This window comes from Equus przewalskii, chromosome 13, assembly GCF_037783145.1.
Source record: "Equus przewalskii isolate Varuska chromosome 13, EquPr2, whole genome shotgun sequence".
NCBI lineage: Eukaryota > Metazoa > Chordata > Mammalia > Perissodactyla > Equidae > Equus > Equus przewalskii.
The window spans coordinates 83,685,123-83,707,261 of record NC_091843.1 but is presented as its reverse complement, the minus strand read 5'-3'; the positions used below and the strand labels follow the sequence as shown (position 1 = coordinate 83,707,261).

General features: G+C 35.3%; 1 protein-coding gene across 20 annotated transcripts in view; it reads right to left on the bottom strand.

Moving 5' to 3' along the window:
• The window catches only part of SSBP2 (single stranded DNA binding protein 2), a 293,559-nt gene that overhangs the window by 40,107 nt on the left and 231,313 nt on the right, over nucleotides 1–22,139 (bottom strand). For 11 of the 20 annotated variants that reach the window (XM_008518050.2, XM_008518049.2, XM_008518051.2 and 8 more), the window contains 4 exons: nucleotides 16,674–16,740; nucleotides 15,875–15,945; nucleotides 9,974–10,041; nucleotides 5,137–5,185 (listed from right to left, as the gene is read on the bottom strand). In XM_008518050.2, coding sequence (XP_008516272.1) covers nucleotides 5,137–5,185; nucleotides 9,974–10,041; nucleotides 15,875–15,945; nucleotides 16,674–16,740 — 255 coding nt within the window. Of the gene's footprint in view, nucleotides 1–5,136; nucleotides 5,186–9,973; nucleotides 10,066–15,874; nucleotides 15,946–16,673; nucleotides 16,741–22,139 lie in introns of all 20 variants that reach the window. The other 9 variants (XM_070571476.1, XM_070571477.1, XM_070571473.1 and 6 more) reach the window with 1 other exon arrangement.

Sequence of the window (22,139 nt, the reverse complement as noted above, 5' to 3'; positions counted from 1 at the left end):
CCACTAACATTGTCTTTCAATATGAGCCTAGTTTTGTTGGTTTTATGTACCTTTTAATCAAAAGTGTCTCCAGATAAAAATAATTAAGATATTTTCAATAAAAGTGCTTGTTACTTAATGATTAGATCTTATATAGCTAAACCCAAGTGCACAGTTCTTTGTGAAAAGTATAAAAAAGGAAAAAGAGTTGGTGGATTTGTAAACAAACCTCCAAATAAGAATCTGAGGCCAGGGGCCAGCCCCGTGACTGAGTGGTTAAGTTCACGCTCCGCTGCAGCGGCCCACGGTTCAGATCCTGGGCACGGACATGCAGCTGCTCGTCAGGTCATGTTGAGGCGGCGTCTCACATGCCACAACTGGAAAGGACCCACAACTAAGACACACAACTATGTATGGGGTGGTTTCGGGAGATAAAGCAGGAAAAAAAAAAAAAAAAAGATTGGCAACAGTTGTTAGCTCAGGTACCAATCTTTAAAAAAAAAAAAAGAATCTGAGGCCAATACTGTAATGCTCAGATTTAAGGAAGTAAAAACCACACTTTCATTCAGAATTAAAAACATGAATTTGTCTTTAAAAATGTTTCTCCTACTCCCATGTAAAAGGGTGCCAAAAATATTTTTTATCAAATACTTTTACATGACAAAACTGTGGATAGACAAAGATTTAGCAAATAAAAAAATCTATGGTGGCAATGGTAGGCAGACTTCTCACTTTCAGAGAAGAAAGTTACAAACACGGAAAGCAGAAAATCCAGAATGAACTCCGTTTTGTTGGATTGAAATTGAAGCCCTGGTGTGCACTCATGGTTTTGATACATATAGATAGATACAGAAAGACACAGATGTGTGTGGGTGTGCATATGCACACATCTATATCCTAGTTCTGTCGGTTGAGAGGGCCTAGAAGCTGTATCACTCCAATAGGCTCTAAATACCACTCTACACTAAAAGGAACCAGGTTCCTTAAAGAAATGGCTGTTTCCAGGGCTAAGGCTGGGAAAATATAAGATGAGCTTCGAAGTTGAAAGAAAAGTTGAACACAAAGAATAACGTGGACATGTGAAAGGACAAAGGATTTAGCTTGAGGGGCTTCCTACTGGCCAAATCTGAATGATTTTAGTCTCAAAAACCCATGGAATAAAATAAGAATCTCCAAGTACATCTGATATACATGAATGAATGAATGAATGGAGAAGAAAACCTCTTTGTTATAGTAGAAAGTCAACTAATAAATGGAGAAGGAAAGGCAGAATTAGAAAATGGCCATTTGGCAATGAACACAGCAAGAATCATCAACGGATGCCCAAAGTAGCAGACTGAAGTACGAGGGGGAAGAGGGACTTACGGTAGTTTCAAAGGATGTCTCCACAAGTTAATAATTACAAAGGGAAAAGCCGCAATTTTAGAGGAGAGAACCTGAGGAGCAGCACCTTAACTAAGCGATCAAAGCTAACATTACGAATGAGAGGACAAACCACCACCGCACGCCTCCCGAAATGATGCACTGAGAAAACACAAAATGACTTCTGTAGCATTCTTGCCAAATACATATAACCTGAATCTAATCATGAGGAAACATCAGACAAAACCAAATTATGGGATAGTCTACAAAATAACTGGCTTGCATTCAACAAAACTGAAAGGTTAAGAAAGAAAAGTTGAGGAACAGCTCCTGCTTAAAGGAGACAAACATGATCAACGAAGGCAACAAGTGAACTGGGGTTTTCTTTTGTTACAAAGGACACTGCTGGGACAACTGGTGAAATGTAAACGAGGTCTGAAGACTAGAAAATAGCATTATATCAAGGATAATTTTCTTATTTTGATCCTTATACTGTGATTATGAAAGACGCCTTTGTTTTTAGGAAACACACACTAAGTATTTGGGGATAAAGGGCCATCATGTCTGCAACTTAAATGCAACCCAAATGGTGCAGGAAAAAATATGTATGTGCAGAAAGGAAATCATGAAGCAAACGCGGCAAACTGTTAACACTTGGGAATCTGGGTGAAGGGTGAATGGGAATTCTTTGTACTTTTCTTACAACTTTTCTGCAAATCTGAAGTTACTTAGAAATAAACATTTAAAAGAAAAAAACAGTATATAAAACACATTTGAAAACAGCAGGGGCCAGCCTGGTGGAATAGTGCTTAAGTTTATGTGCTCTGCTTCGGCAGCCCAGGGTTCGCCGGTTCAGATCCTAGGCACGGACATACGCACCGCTCATCAAGCCATGCTGTGGTGGCATTCCACATAGAAGAACTAGGACTTACAACTAGGGTATACAACTTATGTACTCGGGCTTTGGGGAGGGAAAAAAAAAAAGAGGAAGATTGGCAACAGATGTTGGCTTAGGGACAATCTTCCTCACCAAAAAAAAATACCTTAAAAAGAAAAAAGAAAACAGCAAAAACAAAACAAGCACCCACTTTAATATGCTGTCCTGGGAGCCAGAGATTTACTGTATTGACAGGAAATGAAATGTGTTTGCAATTTTATTTTATTTTTTTTGAGGAAGATTAGCCCTGAGCTAACATCTGCTGCTAATCCTCCTCTTTTTGCTGAGGAAGAGTGGCCCTGAGCTAACATCCATGCCCATCTTCCTCTACTTTATATGTGGGATGCCTGCCACAGCAGGGCGTGCCAAGTGGTGCTATGTCCGCACCAGGGATCGAACCAGTGAACCCTGGGCTGACAAAGCAGAACGTGCGCACTTAACCGCTGCGCCACCGGGTCGGCCCTGTAATTTTAAACATGGACAAGGAGTCTAGGGAACTTGGAATTCAAAATAAAACAGATGAGTTGTCACTACAATATAATCGATGGTATTTAGGGGGAAACCCCTCTTTAATACTTTTCGCTTTGCTTCACGTGAGCCCTATGCTTTTGCTAGGATGTCATCAGTTTTCTATGACTTTTTTCTTGTTCTCATAACAAACCATTTTCAGAGGAATGTGTTTCCTTTCTGTGCTCAGGATGATGGCCCCCTTCTCTTTCTGGAGAGAAAACTGTAGGCCTTCTCCCACTTCTTTCCCCACTCTCTGTTCCCTATATGCTACTTCGAGTGAGGGGAGACGTACCCACATGTGCTACATATCAACAGAAGGGACTGCTGTCAACTCTACTGCTTGCCACATGTGTGCTGATCAAAAGCCCACTGCAGACTGCCCAGCGGACAGCAGTTTGATACACGCAGCTTCTAACCTAATTCCTAGTGTTTCTCAGGGTCTAAAATAATTCAGAGCCGCTGACCTGATACAGCACATTCTCTCATCCCGAATGCTCAGCTCTATGAGATCCTGAAGAGATGCAGTACCTAGAAAACTAAAACCCATCAGAATGCAGAACTCTCTCCTCACCTCCGTCTTACCCAGTACTCTTCCCTGAATGATTACTGGCTAGGTACAGTGTGCTATCCTCACATCCAGTCCTGCCCCGCTTCCTAGGGGCTTTATACAGATGGCTGCATAAAGGGAGGTACTGCTGGAAGTGGGCAGTGGTGGCGGTGCTTGCACCTGGCTGCCTGCAATGGGCAGTGGAGGGATGACTTGTTGAGATGACAAGGAAGGAGAGAAGGGTGTTCTCGCTTCCAGGTGAGAAGGCTTCCATAGTTAAGGGGGGCTATCAACTGGGTGTCTGAATCCAGTTTCATCAGACGTGCAGAGAATAGAAATTCTTTCCAGATTCTTGCAATAGGAAGATTGTCAGAGTTTTCAGTGTCATAAAAGATTGTTTTTTCAGTATCTTTATGGATATTTTAACAAAGAGTTGACAGAAGTGTATCTTGAGCTGCTGGCCAGATGCCATTTTAAGTTAAATTGTGAATGAATTTGAAAGGCATATACAAGAAGCAAATCGAAAGTGAACTCTTCAAAAGTATGTAAGCAAACTAAAAGAATTTTGGAGGAGTAAAGATATTCACATTATAACATAATGTGGCAAAACAGTATCTTAGAAAGATTTGTTGAGATTAAATAGTACACCCAAGACCCAAATGGAAGCAATATCATCACTCTCTCCCCCGCAAAAAATTTTATTTAATTAGCAAATGTCATAGCTACTGAAACTAAGAGAGAGGCAGGCAATATAAATTAATATTTTTTCTCTAAAAATATGAAAGTTACTTGAGTAGGAAGTGATTTCTGCCTTAGACTAGCAACGGATTTAGGATGATTCTTCCTATACCACACACACTTTGCTTTAAATTTTTTTGAAGTTTAAATTAACCTTAAACATTTGATCAGTTTCATGTTTATTTAGCATTAAGGCCACTGTTAGCCAAAGAAGGTACCTCTGTGCATATTAGTGAAAGGCATCCCCTCTGGTCAGATATTCATAGACTTCACAAGTGGAACACAAGCTGTATTTTAGCCCCCTACTGACTCCCTTGATTCAGGAACCTTTGTGCAGTGCACATTCTACACATACGTACACAGCAGACCTCTCTCACATATTGAAGAACTCAAGATTTCAAAGTCAAGACAGAAAAACATCTCTAGGATCATCAAATTAAAATCGTATTAAGATTGAAAGCTTAATTTTCAACCTGTGCATATATTTATATGACATTATTAAGAGATAAAAATATTTGTGCAGTCAAACCACTGCCATAAAACACGTAAGGAAAATTCCAAGGTTGTCAGATACACAGATAGATGTGTAAGGATGGTAATTTAGCTCACAGGCATAAGGCAACTGTGCACTTGCCTCCTGGGGCAGCAAGAGAGCAAATCCAGGTGTAACTAGGACAGAAAATATAATCATAACTAGAGATTGACTTTATCTAACAACTTAGTGTTTATTATAGTTATTTTAGAAGAGGAAACCATTTTATGATAAATGTATTTTATCATAAATATAGGCTACATAGCATACTTAAATCATGCTTTCTATCTTTATTTTTGAAAGTCTGTAATCTACATAGAATGCATGTTTACATTAGATCTTGAAGTGAAAAATTACGTAATTTCAAACATTATGCATATTTAAAAAACATATACAAAAAATATATATTTTGGATGATTACTTTTTAAAAAAGGTTAATATAACCAATTGCAGGGCTTTCAAAAGCAACAGATTGTTGTTGTTGTTAAATGCTAAAAAGTGCAAAAACAACTAAAAGACACATATACTCACTGAATTGGCATTTGTTGGGTTTGGCCAAGGTCGACCACCACCTGGACCCCTGCAAGACAATATGATAAATGACATTTTAACATAGGTTAAAATTTGGTTAAAGCCTAAAGTGTAGGCTTTGAATGTTTCATAATAGGCAATAACAAATCATAAAATATTAACATTTACAATTCTGTTACTATGCAGTTCTAGTTCAACACTGAAATAAAAAAAAAAAACACTGAAATCACTCTTTTCATACTTTATATTTTCACAGATTTTTAATTTCTCAAATCAAAAAATTTTATCATTTCAAAAAGCAGTTTTCTTCTCAAATCAAATTGCTTTTAGTGAGCCCAGTTTTATTTTAATATTAAGTCCAGTTACTGTAATAGCCACTAAAAGTGGTAAGCAACTGTAGAAGTAAATACATACACATACCTAAATCATTATAAAAGCACACCTTTGAAGTAAAAAGCATTAATTATGAAATAAATATAAACTATAATCTTGTGATAGCAATATAAGCGCCACCTGTATCTCATTCAAAATGAAAATGAAATTATTTGTAAAATATTAATATATATAAAATGATTGCTCTTATTAAGCTACAAATAAATAAATGTACATAAAAGATGTCTAAATTTGCCTCCTTTTGAAAAAATTGCAGCCCATCACACATTACATTATACATGCATACATCAGTCTGTCTATCAGCGCTCTTGACAGTCTAGTTACTACTGAGCAAGGCAATCACATTTCTTGTTTTCGGAATTGTAGTCCCACGCAGCGGCCAGAGTAAATCTTCAAAAAATAGGAGGTAACCTATGCCAATGTATGTCAACATATTACTTCCTTTTAGGGTGGAGGAGAATGTTTTGTATCCATAGCTTAAAAGGACATAATTTTAAAACAAAATTAATGCTTAATTAATTAAGTCAAAAAGGTCTCTCGTCCTCATGTTTTAGTATCAAGCATACCTGAATGAATACTGCCTGATAAAAAGTAGGCTTCTTTCAGTCGGTCCTCTGTAATTAGGGTCACTCAAAATTCCCTTTTCCCTCTAAAAGTAGTGAAAATTTTTAATTAAAATAACATGTCCTCTGATTCTTATTCTAGGGACCTTATATCGAAAGTTCTAAATATTAGATAGAGGCTGTCCAAGTTAGCGATATTACCCACGTTTGCTTGGACTATTTAGAACTGTTTCTAGTTTTGTGTTGGGATTCCCCAGGGACTCCCCAGGTACACAGCAGGGAAGGGCACGAAAATCCTGTCCTTGGGCTCTATTAGGATGCCCAAGTGCACTCTTTCCCAATTCTGCTTGAGGAACAGAAGGGGAAAAAAGATGCCAGAGGGGAGCTGGTCAAAGAATTGTGCACAGGGAGGAGGTGAGGAGCACCTGTATTGCTTCTGAAAATCGTCGTCTCTCTAAGACGATGATGATGATCGTACAACTGACTATGGGAACGCTTTACAAAGATGCTTTTATATAGGATTCCACGCCTAATGGACAGAAACTAACAGAAAACATAGGATACATGCTGATCAAGTAAACCATTTGATTTGTTTCATGTTAAATAAAACACAGTAAAGAAATTGGGAAATATTTATCTTAAGACAACATAAAAAATATACTATATCCAAATCATGGCAAAAAATTATATACAGTGGTGTTATGTAGATAACAATCTCATAATTTTGAAATGTGTAAATAAGGACTTATGAATATGATGTATTAAATATATTTTATTTAATTTGTCTAATGTTAAATTAATATGCTAAATTAAATGTTAAACATTTTACTTAATTAAATAAGTAGCATTAAATTAAATGTTAAACTTATTACAAGTAACATAAAATACCTTTTATGCATTTTGATTGTTGGACAAATACTAAACCAATCTCTGCATATTTCATATTAAATTGTATTTGAATATAATAGATTAAATAATAATTCATATGGATAAGATAAGTTTCTCCCAACATTTCGCTTGTGGTAACCATTTTATTTCAAGGTAATAATTACACAAATTTTACAATTCTATACGATACGATTTAGAACAAAAAGGTCTAGACCCTTTGAAATTCTTTGTCCTTAGTTTTTATAAAATACTAAAGTATACAAAGTTGAATTAGAAATGTTTTAATGTTGAATGCTAAATTCTTTGGAAATCTGTAAAAATTTTGTTAATTTAGAAACATACTTTTCTTTAAAAAATAATCTATAATGCATTTGAAACATTTACATTTGTAAATTCTACTTTAAATTACTGAAACTGCTATTAAGCTTTTACTTCTAAAGATGTAACGCTAGTTATAAAAACATTAAAAGTATATTCTTATTTTAATTTTAAATGACACTATGTATACTTTATCCTGAGTTTAGAGCACAGAAATGTAAAAATTGTATCAGAATAACCATTTTCTTTGGAGGTGAACAATTTTTTTAACAACAAAATTATCAAAATTTTGTTCCAAATGGTTTATTCTTCAATAAAGGGATAAAGTTGTCCGTTAGAATACAGTATTTAAAAATACTTTAGTGACCAGGGTTGGGTAATTTTCATTGTCATACTTTCAAGGCAAACAAGAAAAAGTGACAAGCTAAAGACAAATCATCCAGATATGATTCTCCAGCAGGGCCCTCCTGGCCCCAATAAACGAATATTTTAGACTGCTAAAAACATAGCTTGAGGTAACACTATTCTAATGCCTTTGCCTTCAATTTTTAAGGTACCCAACCTGCAAAGATGTGACTAGCCACAAATACTAGTTATAAATACTCGTTTGCCACAACACAGTAAGATCCACTTTGTTGTAAAGATAATAAATTATGAAGTGAATTTCAATAAAGCTTACTCTATTGAGTACAATAGAGATAATAACGTGTTTTATTTTTCATGTTTCTTTAAATTCACTTTTGCTTTGTTGGGGTTGACACCAATGCAAGAATTATTCTCTCTGGTTGCATCTTCCATAATTCAGAACTTTCCCTGTTAGAGGGAAATATTTACAAATGTAACTATGTAAATAGTTACATTTTCAATATCCTGGAAGGAATCCTAATTTATGGAAAACTGAAAGTAATATAAGACCCCAAATAAAAGACAATAGTATCAAATAACGGAAATCTGAGTCTGTAAGGCTTAAAGATTCCTTAAGAACTAGAAATTATATAAATAGTAAAATATTATGTAATAGAAAATATTTAAAAGTATCTTGGCATATTTACTCAAATATCAACAAAAATAATCATATTAAAATTTTCAGCCAAATTTTTAGTCTTCATAGTTTAGAGAAAGGACTTCAACATTTTAAACAGCTATTTGAGTCTCTCAATGGTCACATGAAAATAACTTTTTTCTTTGTATTAGCAAAAACTAAAGATCTAAAGATCACCACATGGCTGATTATAATGAAGAATAATAATATAAAATAATACTAGACACATTCTTAATACTTAATGATAATTCTGGGTTGATCACAGTATTCAAGATGTATACTCCTTATATCTATACATAGTATTCAAAATTATATATCTTACAAGCTATTTCAATTTAAAGTCAGAATCTCAGGTAGGTAAATTTTATATATATCTAAATCCTATTGGTAAGAGTTTCAGCTTTAGAAATAAGCATAAAATATCACTCGCTCCTTTTTGTATCAACCATTAATAACGGCTAAGCCTTTGAGGAATTTAAGAAAAGTCAGACTTCATGTCTACCCATTTTTACTTCCAAATTGAAAAGAAGTGATAGGAAAATTTGACCTACTTTTTCCCCTTGTTCTGTCAGTTTTGAGTCTGGCTGGTATCCACCTATTAACCTATTTTCTATTTTAGGCAAAACTGCTTTCCATGAAAATGGTTTCAGAAACATAAAAAAATCCCTATGTACATTAAAAGAACTTATCTCACAGTATATCTTCAATGCAATTAAGTGATGGTAGAGTTTTAAATTTGACATGTAAGTAACCAAAACATGGACTGATGGGAAATCTATTAGAGGAGACTACCCACAACCCTATATGGAGCATTTTCATTATTTCTGGCAAGCCTGCCTTAGGCCACATCATGGAATTGATCCTCAAGTGAATTAATGAAAGTCACTAACAAGCACCTGGTGTAGGTGGAACTTTGTGGGCAAGTCAGATAATGAAAAGCAAATAAAAATTCCTTAAGAAACTGCATTATATTTGCTGATCGAAACAAACTATTGTCTTTGGGCTTGAAAGGCCCTTTTCAGTAAACAAACAAAAACATCCTGTTAGTTTACTCCGCATCTAAGTGCATCCTGAATTTTCAAAAGGAATTCCTACTACACCATGGAAAATTCCTTAGTATAGAAGACACTACCAGAGAGAATTCTTCCAGTGTTAAGAGTGGCCCCAACAAAGTGAAAGTCAAGACATAGATTTATGAGTTAAAAACCACACTCTTAGGAATCACTACGTATCTGTTAAGATGAAGTTACCAATGTTCAATTATCTACTTCTGTAGAGCTAAGCCATGGCCGTGGTGTCAGCCTCTCTTCATCTTTTTCTACAGACTATCTGGAGACTGTGGGCTTACTTTTAAAGACCCATTTTTATGACAAATGAAATATGAAAATCAAAAAGAAATAGCCTGAAAGTTGGCATTTATGGCACCTGAAAATGGAAAAAAAGTTAAAGGTCACAAAGGAAGGAAGACAAACAGAGACTATGTTGTGAAAGGAAGCAAACACTGAGGCTCATGTTTAGTTTGTTTATAGTACACAGAGCGTGAGGACCTCAAATTGTGCTACAAGTTAGTGTCACTTCAGAAAACAGAAGACAGAGCACTTGAGTAAACAGGATAACACAGCATTTTGCTTACATGTTCATTCCAGGCATTCCAGGGCCAGCTAAAGCATTCAGTGGGGGTCTCATTGCACCTCCATAGTTCTGTAATGATAACCAAGGGTCAGACTACCACAAAACAAAAAAACAAAACCAAAGAGGAGGGGGGAAAGAAAGGAGAGCAGGTTAATGATTTCCCTACATAACTCCTGATGGAGAGGCCTGTGCAATTCATTCTCTGAAGGCTCCACTCTTGTCCCTTTGCTTCTATTTTAACGATTACTTTGGTTTGTGTCTTTTAAAAATGATGCGAATATGTAACATCATTGGAGCATGTTAACGATTAATGTATAACTGAAACGTTACTACTCAACACGTCTTCACTAACTTCCCACTATCTGTACAACAGTGAACTTTTTCAAATAAAACATTTCACAAATCCAAAACTGTTTTTAAAGAAAAGACTTAGTCAACATATTTGAAATTGTCAGAACCAGGAAAGTTACATAAAGTCTGAGAAAAAAAACAAACAGGGGAACCCAACATAAGAACTTCTGTTCACAAAATAATACATCCAATACTCAAATACACTAATACAAACACAAAAATATAAGAAAACTAAAGTACACTCAAAATATGTATGCATGAATTACACAACTCAATAGACCTCTGTCAATATCTATAATGTGCTTTCAAAGGATAAAAACATTTTAATGCTTTAACATGCATATTAGCTTATTTCACTTAGCACAGAGGCCAAAAGATTAACTTTAACATTGTCCTGTTGATTCATTTTGACACTACCAGCCACTTTCATGCTTGGTGTTCTGACATCACTATTCCTTCAAGTTTTTTGACTACTCTTTTGCAGTTTCCTTTTATTTGGCTAACTCTTTAAATGTTGCTTTTCCCCAAGTTCTAGCCATAGCATTTTTTTTTTCAATAAATGCACATTTACGGGTAATTTTATCTGCTTCCATTAGTTCAACAACTACTTATAGTTAAGTATCCCAAATCTTTTACATTCATGATATGTCCCCTAAGCTCCTAGACAACTCATATGGTGAACTTCATATGGGTTGTTTCTAAATGGATACCACTTCATGCTCAGCATTTCTAAAAGTAAATGCAATATTTTCTTCTCACGACTGTGCTCTTTATACTGCCTTCCTCAGTTAGTTCTGTGGCGTCACCTTCCACACAACAGTCCAGGCTAAGAACCTCTGCAAGCTCCTTGATGTCTCTTCTTTTTCTTTCAATTTCCACAGCCAGTCAGTTGCCAAAAACTATTGATTCTACCTGTGAAATAGCTCTTGAAATAGTCCTCTCCTTCGTATCTCTAATCTTTGTCATTTACTAAGACTACTGTACTATCTTAATTGGTCTCTCTTGACTTAGTCTCTCCTCCTCCTAAAGTATCCTCCATACTGCTTCCAGAACTACGCTTCTAAAACTCAGTCCTACTTACGTCACTTAAAAGCCGTGATGTCCCACACTGCCTATCAAATAAAGCCTATACTCCTCAGCTTGGTTCTATGAAGTCCTTCACAGATTACTCTCAGCCTATCTCCTGCCCTCATTTTCTATAATTCTTACCTTCTTCTCCTACTCCCAACTATACCCTCCAGCCTACTGGATTCCTTGTGGTTTAGAAACACACAATACATGTTTACACTCATGTTAACTCATCTGCTGTGGCCTTCTGTGTAGTAGGTGCTAAGATGACAAGGAAATATTCAATGAGAGAAGGTCTGTTAACTTTAGAGGCTAAGCCACAGTTTATAAACAAATTACCTAGGCACATGCTATTCTCATCGTTTATTACTTTTACTTTCAGGAAATCTTATTTAAATATCCCAATTCCGTGTGCTATGGGATAGTAAAGTGGTTCTTGTCCACACTGGATCATTGGTTAAAAGGATAGCTATTTCCCTTAACCTCGGGACCCGGCATGGTGGCAGCAGAGCAGTGCTAGCAAGGCGTCTCTGAGAAGAAAGTTAGTCACTGAGAATAAAATCTGAATGGTAAAGTATAGCAGAAATGCTTCACAGGGAAAGTCTCCCTCATTTTTAGTCTTAGAAGATCTGTGTTTTATTTTATTAAAGAAAACACTAGTTTTCTTTACAGCTCTGGACACAGACACATTGGCTTGAATCTCTGTTGCACTGCCCCATTTCCTCTGCCCCTCTTTCGATACATGTGATCTCGGCCCAATGATTCTCCCAGGGATCCGCTCAACCTTAATTTCCTTATCTGTAAAGTGATAATATTATCTCCCTTATAAGCTTGTTGGAGGACAAAATGAAATCATATAAAACACCTGTCATAGTGCTTCCTGCATTAATAGCATGACACTTGGTGCTCAAAAATCGTAGCTGCTCTTTCTCATCACAGTTAGTAAGGGACTCACTTAAATGAGTGCTTTTCTCATCAGCTTCCCTTGAGCCCTCCATCCCAACAGAATTTCTTGCTTGTTTATGGAATGACTTCCTGACAGAGTTTGCATATTTCTTTTCTAGACTTTCTTCTACTGCATAATAGTTTTTCTTTACGTATCCGCATCTCATGCCAAATAACAAGTACACTGGAGGCCGAGTCTGTTTTACTCATCTTTGTATGTCCAGTGCTCAAGCATCACAGTGCTCTAGTGTCACGGGAAAACGAGTAAGAAATTGTCCGATATAAAACTTGAGAGATTTACAAAATATTTTAATTTTGTGCATAATCTGAAGCAAAAAGAAAACAGGAAGATAAGAAATCACAACTGGCTTTCCAAGTGCTAGCAACAAAGGCAGAATGGGAAGAGGTAATTTAGAATCACTGAATTTTAAAGCTGATAGCAGTTATACAATTCCATCTGGTTTAATCTCTCTCACAATGCAATGTTCCTGACAAAATGGCTGTTCAGACTCTGCTTAGAAAGTTTAGCAAAGAGTTTTTCCGTGATTGGGCAGTTTAGTTTCTAGAAAGTTCTTCTCTATACTGAGCTGAATTCTACCTCCCATCTTAGATTTGAAAATACAGAATCAGTTTACTCTCTCTTTACATGACAGCCTATCACGCATTTCTATCTCACCATTTCCCACCCCAAGTGTTTGATTTGGAAATCATGACATGTTCTTATTTAACCCTAACTCATTTATCCTTTGGATTTCTAGAGAACTAGAACTAGTTGGGTAATCCTGGCAAGTTTTTCTGTTAATCATATGGCACCTGCTGAGCATAGAAACACAGGCAAGGTAAGTATATCTTATTCCAAAAGCAAGTAGAAAAATGACTTCAAATATGGTATTAGGGAAGACATTTTTTCTTGATTAAATAGATAATTTTGCTTTTCTATTGAAAAAATATGGATATCAATTTAAAAATCATATATTACTGAAAAATTTAGATTTAAAATAGATTAAGGGGTGGGAAAATATGCCAGGATTTGGAGCAAACTTTTATTCTTTCATCCATGCAATAAAGTATTCATCACGTTTACTATGTTCTAGGTGCGCACTTTGCCTAAATGGGCATTATCTAAGAAGCATTAGATTAGACATATTTGTTCTAGGAATTCAGTTGTTCCAATAGATAACTACTGTCCCTCTTCACCACAGTGATCTTAAGCTCACAAAATTATGGAAACAATATCTCTGATAAAAAAGAGACATGTATTTTGCTGTGCATGAGGCTAGAGACAATATTCCAGAGACTATTTCTGTAATTCGACTGCACAAAGGCAGAGGCATTCTGCTCTTGGGTCGCATCTGTGTGATCAAATGTCTGCTGTGAGAGTTGTTCTCTACTACCTTGCAAGAAACACAGCTAACCTTTACTACAAATCACATAGTTTATAATGCGCATCTTTTCTATATCAGGCGTTAGTTATAAGTAAATATCTCACAAGAACCCCCATTACAAATAATTGTACCTCACTTTTATCTGTTGTACCGTTCACATGAACATGACTCCTTTTTTCACTTAAGTACATGATTTGTATAAATAATTTCCTTTAACTTTTTATACTTTGCATACTGTGATTTAAAAGAGTTACTGTAGGTATTCCTGATTTCTGAGGTAAATTCATGCCAGAATACTTTACTTCCCTCAAATTATAAAGGAATAGATAGGAAGGATACTAATCCTAAAGGAAGAAAAAAACTACTCTCTTTGGGTTTGAAAATGCAACAAAGAATTCACATTTATTAAAACTCATCAATAAGAGATTACTCAACAGAAATATGTTTTCTCATTTTCTGTTGTAATTTACTTATAATACAAAACATATATACATATAGCTAGATATTTATAAAACATAAAGGCCAGTATGCTCTTTATTTCTGCATTGTCAAATGAGATCCAAGTGTTCATATAACTTAGGTAAGCATTGGTATTTCTTTCAACGATTGCAAAACTGACTTTTAAGTCAGACTCTAGTTTTTAAAAGTATTAAAAATACTGGTCTGGGGATGACAAAAGCTTAAAGAGCAGCTAGCTGGAAAATAAGTGAACCAAATGAACAATGATAACTAAATTATATGCATAAAGTTTTTGAGATATATTTGAAATGTATCTATTATAAAAATCTTTCCGGAAAAAAATCACTCAAGTTCTTTATAGCCAAACTGGTTGGCTTAGTTCATTAGACTAAAAGTATATTCAATCAATGAAATATCCTATAGATCTCATAAATTCTAATTGCTGTTAATAACTCAATGATGACTGGTCACATAAATCATCATCCCTAACATGGGTAGAAATAGGGAAAAATAATTTAAATATCTAAATCAGAGTTTTATAAGATCTTAAGAAAATCATAAGAAAGAACTGAGCCTAAATAAAAGAAATTGTTTTTTTCTGACTTTGAGGATATCAAACGTATTTGTACAGTGTGTTACTTTGTCACGCAACGTAGTATCTTTGAAAAATGTGGTTGTATGTGCTTCACATTTCAATATAGTTAATATATATATTATTATATATAGGTTAGAAACGCCTATGTCTAAATCACATTATCTGCATGTTAGATTTTTAATTCTCTGACTCCTTTGGGAACACAACAAAATATTAATGTAATTTTTAAATAGATTCACGAAACAAGCTCCTAAACTATCACTTCAATGCTGTTCTAGGAAAGGATACAGAAAATAAATTAATTCCTCTTTTAACCAGTTTATAACATACTAACTTCTGACCCATGAGGTAGAAATTTAAAATTCTGGATTTTGGATTCATTTCTTTGAAAGACAATTAATTTCTACTTCACGCATTTTCCCAAGGGAGACAAAAGGATGCTTTAGATAAAATAAACGATAGCCTGGAATAGCATACTTTAAAAATGCTACCAACAGCGAGGACAGGTTTGACTTCAGTGTATACTGCATGGAAACTTCGATAGAGAAGCAGGCTACCAACACATGTATACTGATGGTATTACGCTTGTTCAGGGAGACCCATTTTAATGTTTATTTCTAAGTCATTGTCTATTGTTTCCACATTCTATAAAGAAATATGGTTGTATATAATACATTGTCAATGGCATTCTTTAAAAGACTTATAGAAATATATTTTATGCTGCTTATTCTATTTAATATTTTTGATCAACTGTGTTTTATTTAACTTGCATGGTTATCTTCTTATAATAATTACTATAAATTTAAAAGTATTTCCTTAATATAACTAACAAAAGGGTAAATATCTTTCTACAATAATTGCTATATTTTTATGCAATGTATTTTCTCTAATGAACTAAAGGCATATGTGATAGCACCTGTTAAAATACAGTTTGTTGTTACATCAATTTGGACACGTCACAGATATTATGTCCTCAAGAGCCTAACAACTATGTTATACAAGCTTTAACGCATATAATAAAAGCCAGCAAATAATAAGTTTGTTCTTATAAGATGAAGGCAAAAAACTCAGCAAGTAGCTTTCTGCACTGATTATTTACCTGTGGTCCTAAGGGCACCATTCCTCTTGGAGGAGTCATTCTCTGCATTGGCCCACCCATATTTGGATGTCCTAAAGAAATTACAAAGTATGAAGATATTAGCAATATAATCAGCGTGAGTGCTCAACCAGAGGCCAACAGCTTCCTCTCTGCTTGGTTTTACAACATCGTATTTACTAAGGGACTGAGTTACTGACATCGTCTAATCTTGGCTTCTCTGGCCACTTTTCTTACCACGACCTACCCACACTCTCCGTTAAATGTCTTAAGATTGAAATTTTCTTCCTACTCTGTGTTGAATTATGCATCTCACAACATTTACCTCTCTTCCCTGGGAACAGCACAATAGAGCTGTACATAACTGTGGTACCTAAACATCTCTTTGGAACGACTTGATTATTGGGTTTGTGAAACTATTCAAGTCACTTGTGGCTCAGCATCCTCTTTCCTCCTGCTCATCTTTTGGGTGGACTAATCTCCCTTTCTGAAAAAGGCAGAGGAAATCATAAGTGATATAATTACTTTGATTCCTACTTGTTAGAAGTTATATAAAAAGCTTTAGAAGTTATTAGTTAAAATATGGATTCTTGGATATTTAATTATTCTGTTTCTTATGTTATCATGCCCTCACTATTATGCATAATTAAGAGTTAGCTGAAAATATAAATCACTTGGCCATATTACCTGCAAAAATGCAACTGGTATAATTATGGAAGATTTATACAAACAGAATTTTCCTTAAGAGATAAGGATTTTCTTTGAGAATCTGCAACATCAATTTCACTTTTAAAGTAGTCACCTTGTTGTCGAGTTGGGTCCATTCCACTGGGAAGTAATGGCTGACTTCCTGGGACACCTCCAAGTGCCTAGCATATTTAGTAAAACAAAATAAAAAGTAATATTGTAAAATACTTATAAAATAAGTGCTTTAATAATTCTCTTTAAAAATTCCAAAAATTACAGAATGCATTTGAGTATTTTACAAGATTTTTTAATATTTCACATTCATTTATAAATTTTATAGGTCTATATACTTAGTATAAGCTCTTAGTTCTAGAAAGATTCTCCTTTGCCCAATTTCGTGGCAAACAAACTAAGTATTTGGGGGGCATAAAACTCTAGGCGAAAACTGTCCTATTTCTTCCTGAGTATAATGACTTCCTCCAAAATTAATTTACTGAAGGTACTGAAATAACTAATTTTGCTTCTTAAACGTAAGCTCTCTATTTCTGCAGAATACGTTATTCATCTGGGATTACAATAGCAGCAGGACTAAAATGCCGAGGGGCCAACGAATATTTTTGTTGTAGTCATTTTTTCCCTAAGAAACTATTTAGAAAAATAGTACTCCAATTAAGTTGAAACAATTTGGCTGGGAAAAGAGAAAAAGAACTGAAAAGGATGGGGATCCACAGGCTTCACCTTACGCAGGGTGCCACACTGGGGGTCTACTGAGTCGCGAGTTTCCAACAGCTGTCAGAGCAGCGCCGAGAGCTAAAGCCATCCACACCTGGGGTCCTACCAAGTCTATGTGTATACGCAGACACACACAGTCCTGACAATTGGTGAGTTTCACCGATTTAACTTAAAGCAGGATCAATCTTGTCTAGTTAATAAAATTTTCCAACATTTCAGTAATAGTAAGGAGTTTACATATCCAGATCATAACTGTTTCCTTACTTGTTACCACTTGAGATGCAGGAAGGAGCGGCCATTTCTTAAGCCACTTTTGTAATTCTTTCATATTTTTTTTTTCCTTACGGACACACTCAATACATATTTACTGAGTTCCTACTACATGATGTGTTCGCTGCTTACCTTTCCAGCCTAATTTCTTGCCATTGCTACACTGACATTCTAACTTCCAGTCACACTGAACTTCCTGCAGTTTTTTTTCCAATTCATACATTCAGTGAACACCACCTAAATATCAACCATTAAAAACAAAACAAAAACTGAAAATAAACTCTCTCTCCTCTCAAGGAGCTCACAGATCCTTAAGCGCCTACTGCTGACATATTTTAGATCTCAGTTTAGGGACCACTTCCTAACAAAATTCTTTCCTATTATCCTAGTCTGGGATAAATTCTCCTTCTGTTATTTGCTTTAAAATATGTACATATTGTTTAGAAATTTCAAACTTACAGAAAACTTTCACAGACAGTAAAAAGGATTCCCATATACCCTGACACAGATTGTCCAAGTGTTAACATTTTATCACATTCGCCCTGTGACCCTTTCTCCTTCTCTCTATATACATTTGTTATTATAAGTCTTTTTCAGAACCCCGAGAGCACGTTGCAGACATTATGCTCGGTACCCCTAGGTACTACAGAATATAGCTCCCTAAACAAGGATATTCCTCTACATGACCACAATACAACTTTTCGAGGCAGGAAATCAATACTGAGACAACACTGCCATCCAAGCCACAGACCTCACTCAAGTTTTGTCATTTGTCTCAATAATGTTTCTTTTTTCTTTCTGGGACCAGGATCTCATGGAATACATGTTGCATTTGTTGTCACTTCTCTTCATGCTCCTCCAAGCAGGACTAATTCCTTGGTCTTCCCTTATCACGTCCCCAACAGTTTTAAAGAGAACAGGCCTTAAATTCTACAAGACGATCCTCTGATGCCTCTTCGTGACCCAGACTCAGGTCATACTTTCTTAGAAGGATATCGCAGAAATGATGCTATGTTCTTTTCAGTGTACCACATTAGAGGGCACATGATGTTGATTCAACCCATCACTGGTGATGTTAACCTTTGTCATCTGATTGTGTTGGTGTCTGCCAGGTTTCTCCACTATCAGATCATTATTTTCCCCCTTTGTAATTTATTACTTTCAGTATTGGAGCTATTCCAAGATTATCAATATCCATTCTTCATCCATCCTTTATCAACCTACCAGCCTTAGCATCCACTGACAATGCTTGAGCACCATGATAGTTGCAAAGTGGACATATTTGATGTCTATCCATTCTTTCTATGCTTATTAGTTGGCATTCCACTATAAGGAGGAGCTTTCCCTTCTCATTTGTTTATAAATTTTTAATTTAAATATAGACTTGGATTCTTCTTTTATTCAATGGGTAGTAATATATTACTATCATCATTTATTTTAATATTAAAATTACCCAAGATGTGGTCAGTGGAAGGCTCTTCAAGCTGATTCTTACATCCTTTTGACATGTCTCCATCATATCTTGAGTATTTCCTTACTGGCAAAAGATGTTCCGGGTTCATCTCATTCTTTTTCTGGCCTAGCTCTGGAATCAGTCCTTTCTCCAAAGGTCCCTGATTCCTCCTCTGGAAGACAGTATTTAGGCATCAAGATCTGGGTTCTCAGAGTGTTTGTTGTTAGTTGGGGGCATTACTTTTAGGCTTTCTCAGTAGATGCTGAGCTCAAAAATCTATGTATGTGTATATGCACACACATACATCTATGAGTAATTCTATATCTATCTGTGTGTGTGTGTATGGTACATACACAAACCATAAATTCATACTCTCCAGCACCAATTCAACACCTCCAATTCCAAGTGAAAATCTCAGGATTATTGTTTAGCTTTCTTTCTTTTTATGTTTGTAAGTATGTTCTCCAACAGTGAGAAGCCTGGCTTTCATGATCTTGAATATCTTTTACTTATTTTTTCAATCAATGTATTTATTTGTTCAATCTAACCAATCTCCCAACCACAATGGCCATCTCTTTTCTTTGCTACCTCCGTGTGTCCCCTTCCCGTCTCCCCGAATGTCTCAGCAGGGAAGGTTAGGGCTGTTTAGGTGCTTTTATGGGGTCATATACCTCACTTTCATAGAACTTAAACATGATCATGGCTTGTTTTCTTCTCTGTATCTCCAACAGACTGCAAGCTCTGACAGAGTGTGGACCTCATCTGTGCCTAATGGCTCAGACAAGTAAATATTTATGGAAGGAATAGGGTTTAGATTGGACAATTTTAGGAATCACCGGTGACAAAGTCATAGGAATGGAACAGACTTGAAAGAGTGAGAAGAAAAAAGATCAAATGTATAATTATTTTAAAATACCAAGAAGAGGTAGGACAGGAAACCGAAACTGAATAGGTATAAAATTAGGCAGGGGGCCAAGATCAGCATTTCAGAATGCACAAGGAGAGTTTCAAGAAGGAAGAAGTGGTCAACACTGCTAAAAGTTATAAAGAAGTGAGTTAGAAGGATGACTGAAAAATATATGACTTATCAAAATTATCTTCAATTGTAAGTTTGAAGTTCTTACTTTTTTAAGTCTCCAAGTAGTTAGAGTTTGACACTATGAACTTTAATTCTGAATTTCTAAGTCTCACTGGAGACATCATGTTTTATCACTGGGAACCATTTTCTTCAAAATTTTACTTTTTCTTGTTTACCTTGGAATATCAGAACAACTGACAAGTCTGTCTCTGTTTCAATTTATCACTTCAAAATATATCATAATCCTACAGAAATCTTATCAAGTTGTCTTGGTCAAATCTTATAGAAATCTTGGTTAAGTCGTCTTTCAAAATGAGTGTCTTTATCTAAATCTAACTCTTTAGTCAACAATGTTTACCTTTTAGAATAAGTCAAATCTCTAACTTTTAAAACACTTTTATGAGTCCTGGGATGACCAGATGATGGTTTTGTGCATCAACAAGGGCATAACCACTGCATGTTTTTAAACCTTTAATTCTTGAGAAAAATAAATTTATATATCTTGTGGTAGATATTATTTTTATATTTTTTAACATGTGAAACGTATTCCATTCAGATTTGTTTAACTGGTGCAAATTTTGGCACACATTCTTTGCTCTATAAAGGATCTTCATTCTGACAGAGAAAATAACACTAATGGTGAGAGTGTTTAATAACAAAAAACATAATATCAACAATAATATACACTTGTGAGCCAGTCTGTGTCAGGAATTATGCTAAACTCTTTATATTTATTATTTCACTCAATGCTTACAGCAATCCTATGAGGTTATTAGTATTCATCCTTTTTGGTGATGAGAAACTGAGGTTTAACACATAAGTACTTTGTTAATTTGTCCATGGTTATACTATTGCTAAGTAGCCAAGCCAGGGCTTCACATCAAGTCGACATACTCTGAAAGTTCTAAAAGATAAGCCTTAAATCCTAGGATTTAAAATAAATGAAATAATACAAAATTTTACTAAAACAGAAATAATTAAATGGAGGAATTTCTTGCTTCATAAAGGAATTATTTAGTTTACAAAGGATTCATTATATGATTCCAGTGGTAAGCCCCTCTAGGAACTTAAGATTCTGGTATATATTTCCTTGAATACCATCATGGAGTCTACTCATAGAGACCAAATGCTCACCAGTGATGAAAAAATAGTGAATGTATCAATGCTTTTATGATATAATTCAGCTAACAATTTTGATCTACCAAAAAATTTAATGGGCCCCCTCAATTATATGAAATGAAGTAGTACCATATAATCAAGAAATTTTAGAACTAGGAGGGCTTTTAGAAAGACACAAGTCTGCTCTCATTTTACTGATAAGAAAACCAAGGCCCAGAAAGGGGACGTGACCTGCTGCAAGTCATACACTGCTGAGCATTGCTGGCATTTGGACCTAAGAGGCTTGACACAACTGAGGGCCCTTCAACACCACTGTCTTCTTCTTTTTTTTCCCCCCATAAAAAGGCAATATCAATAGAAAAGATATTAAAATATAGAAATGTTACATTCAATGTAGGAAGATATTTGTTTCTGAAGCACAACTCACCTTTTAATATATCTATTTACTTATTTATTTTCCTTTTTTCTGTATCTCAACCACTGTAACTGCACTGTCCAATACAATACATGTCCTTTGCCACATGCAGCTATTTAAACAAATTAATTAAAATTAATAAAGTTAAAAATTCGGTTCCTCAGTCACTCTAGCCACATTTCAAATGCTCAAAGTACTAAAGCTACAGTACATGACAGTGCAGAAATGGAACATGTCCATCACCCCAGAAGGTTCTATTTGGCAGCGCTGCACTAGAATGCCAGATCCACAAGAAGGAGGATTTCCATTAGTCTGTTTACCAACGTATCCCCACATCTAGAAAGGTGCCTGGCACGTAGGAAACCTCAACAAATATCTGTTGAAGGATTGAATATTTCTGAGAGAGATTTTGTAAAGCGCTATGAAGTTTCTAATCAAATATATGGCAATGTATTTTTTGTACTTGCTACATCCAAAAACGGTATATCTGTGACAAAATGGCTATAAGATAATG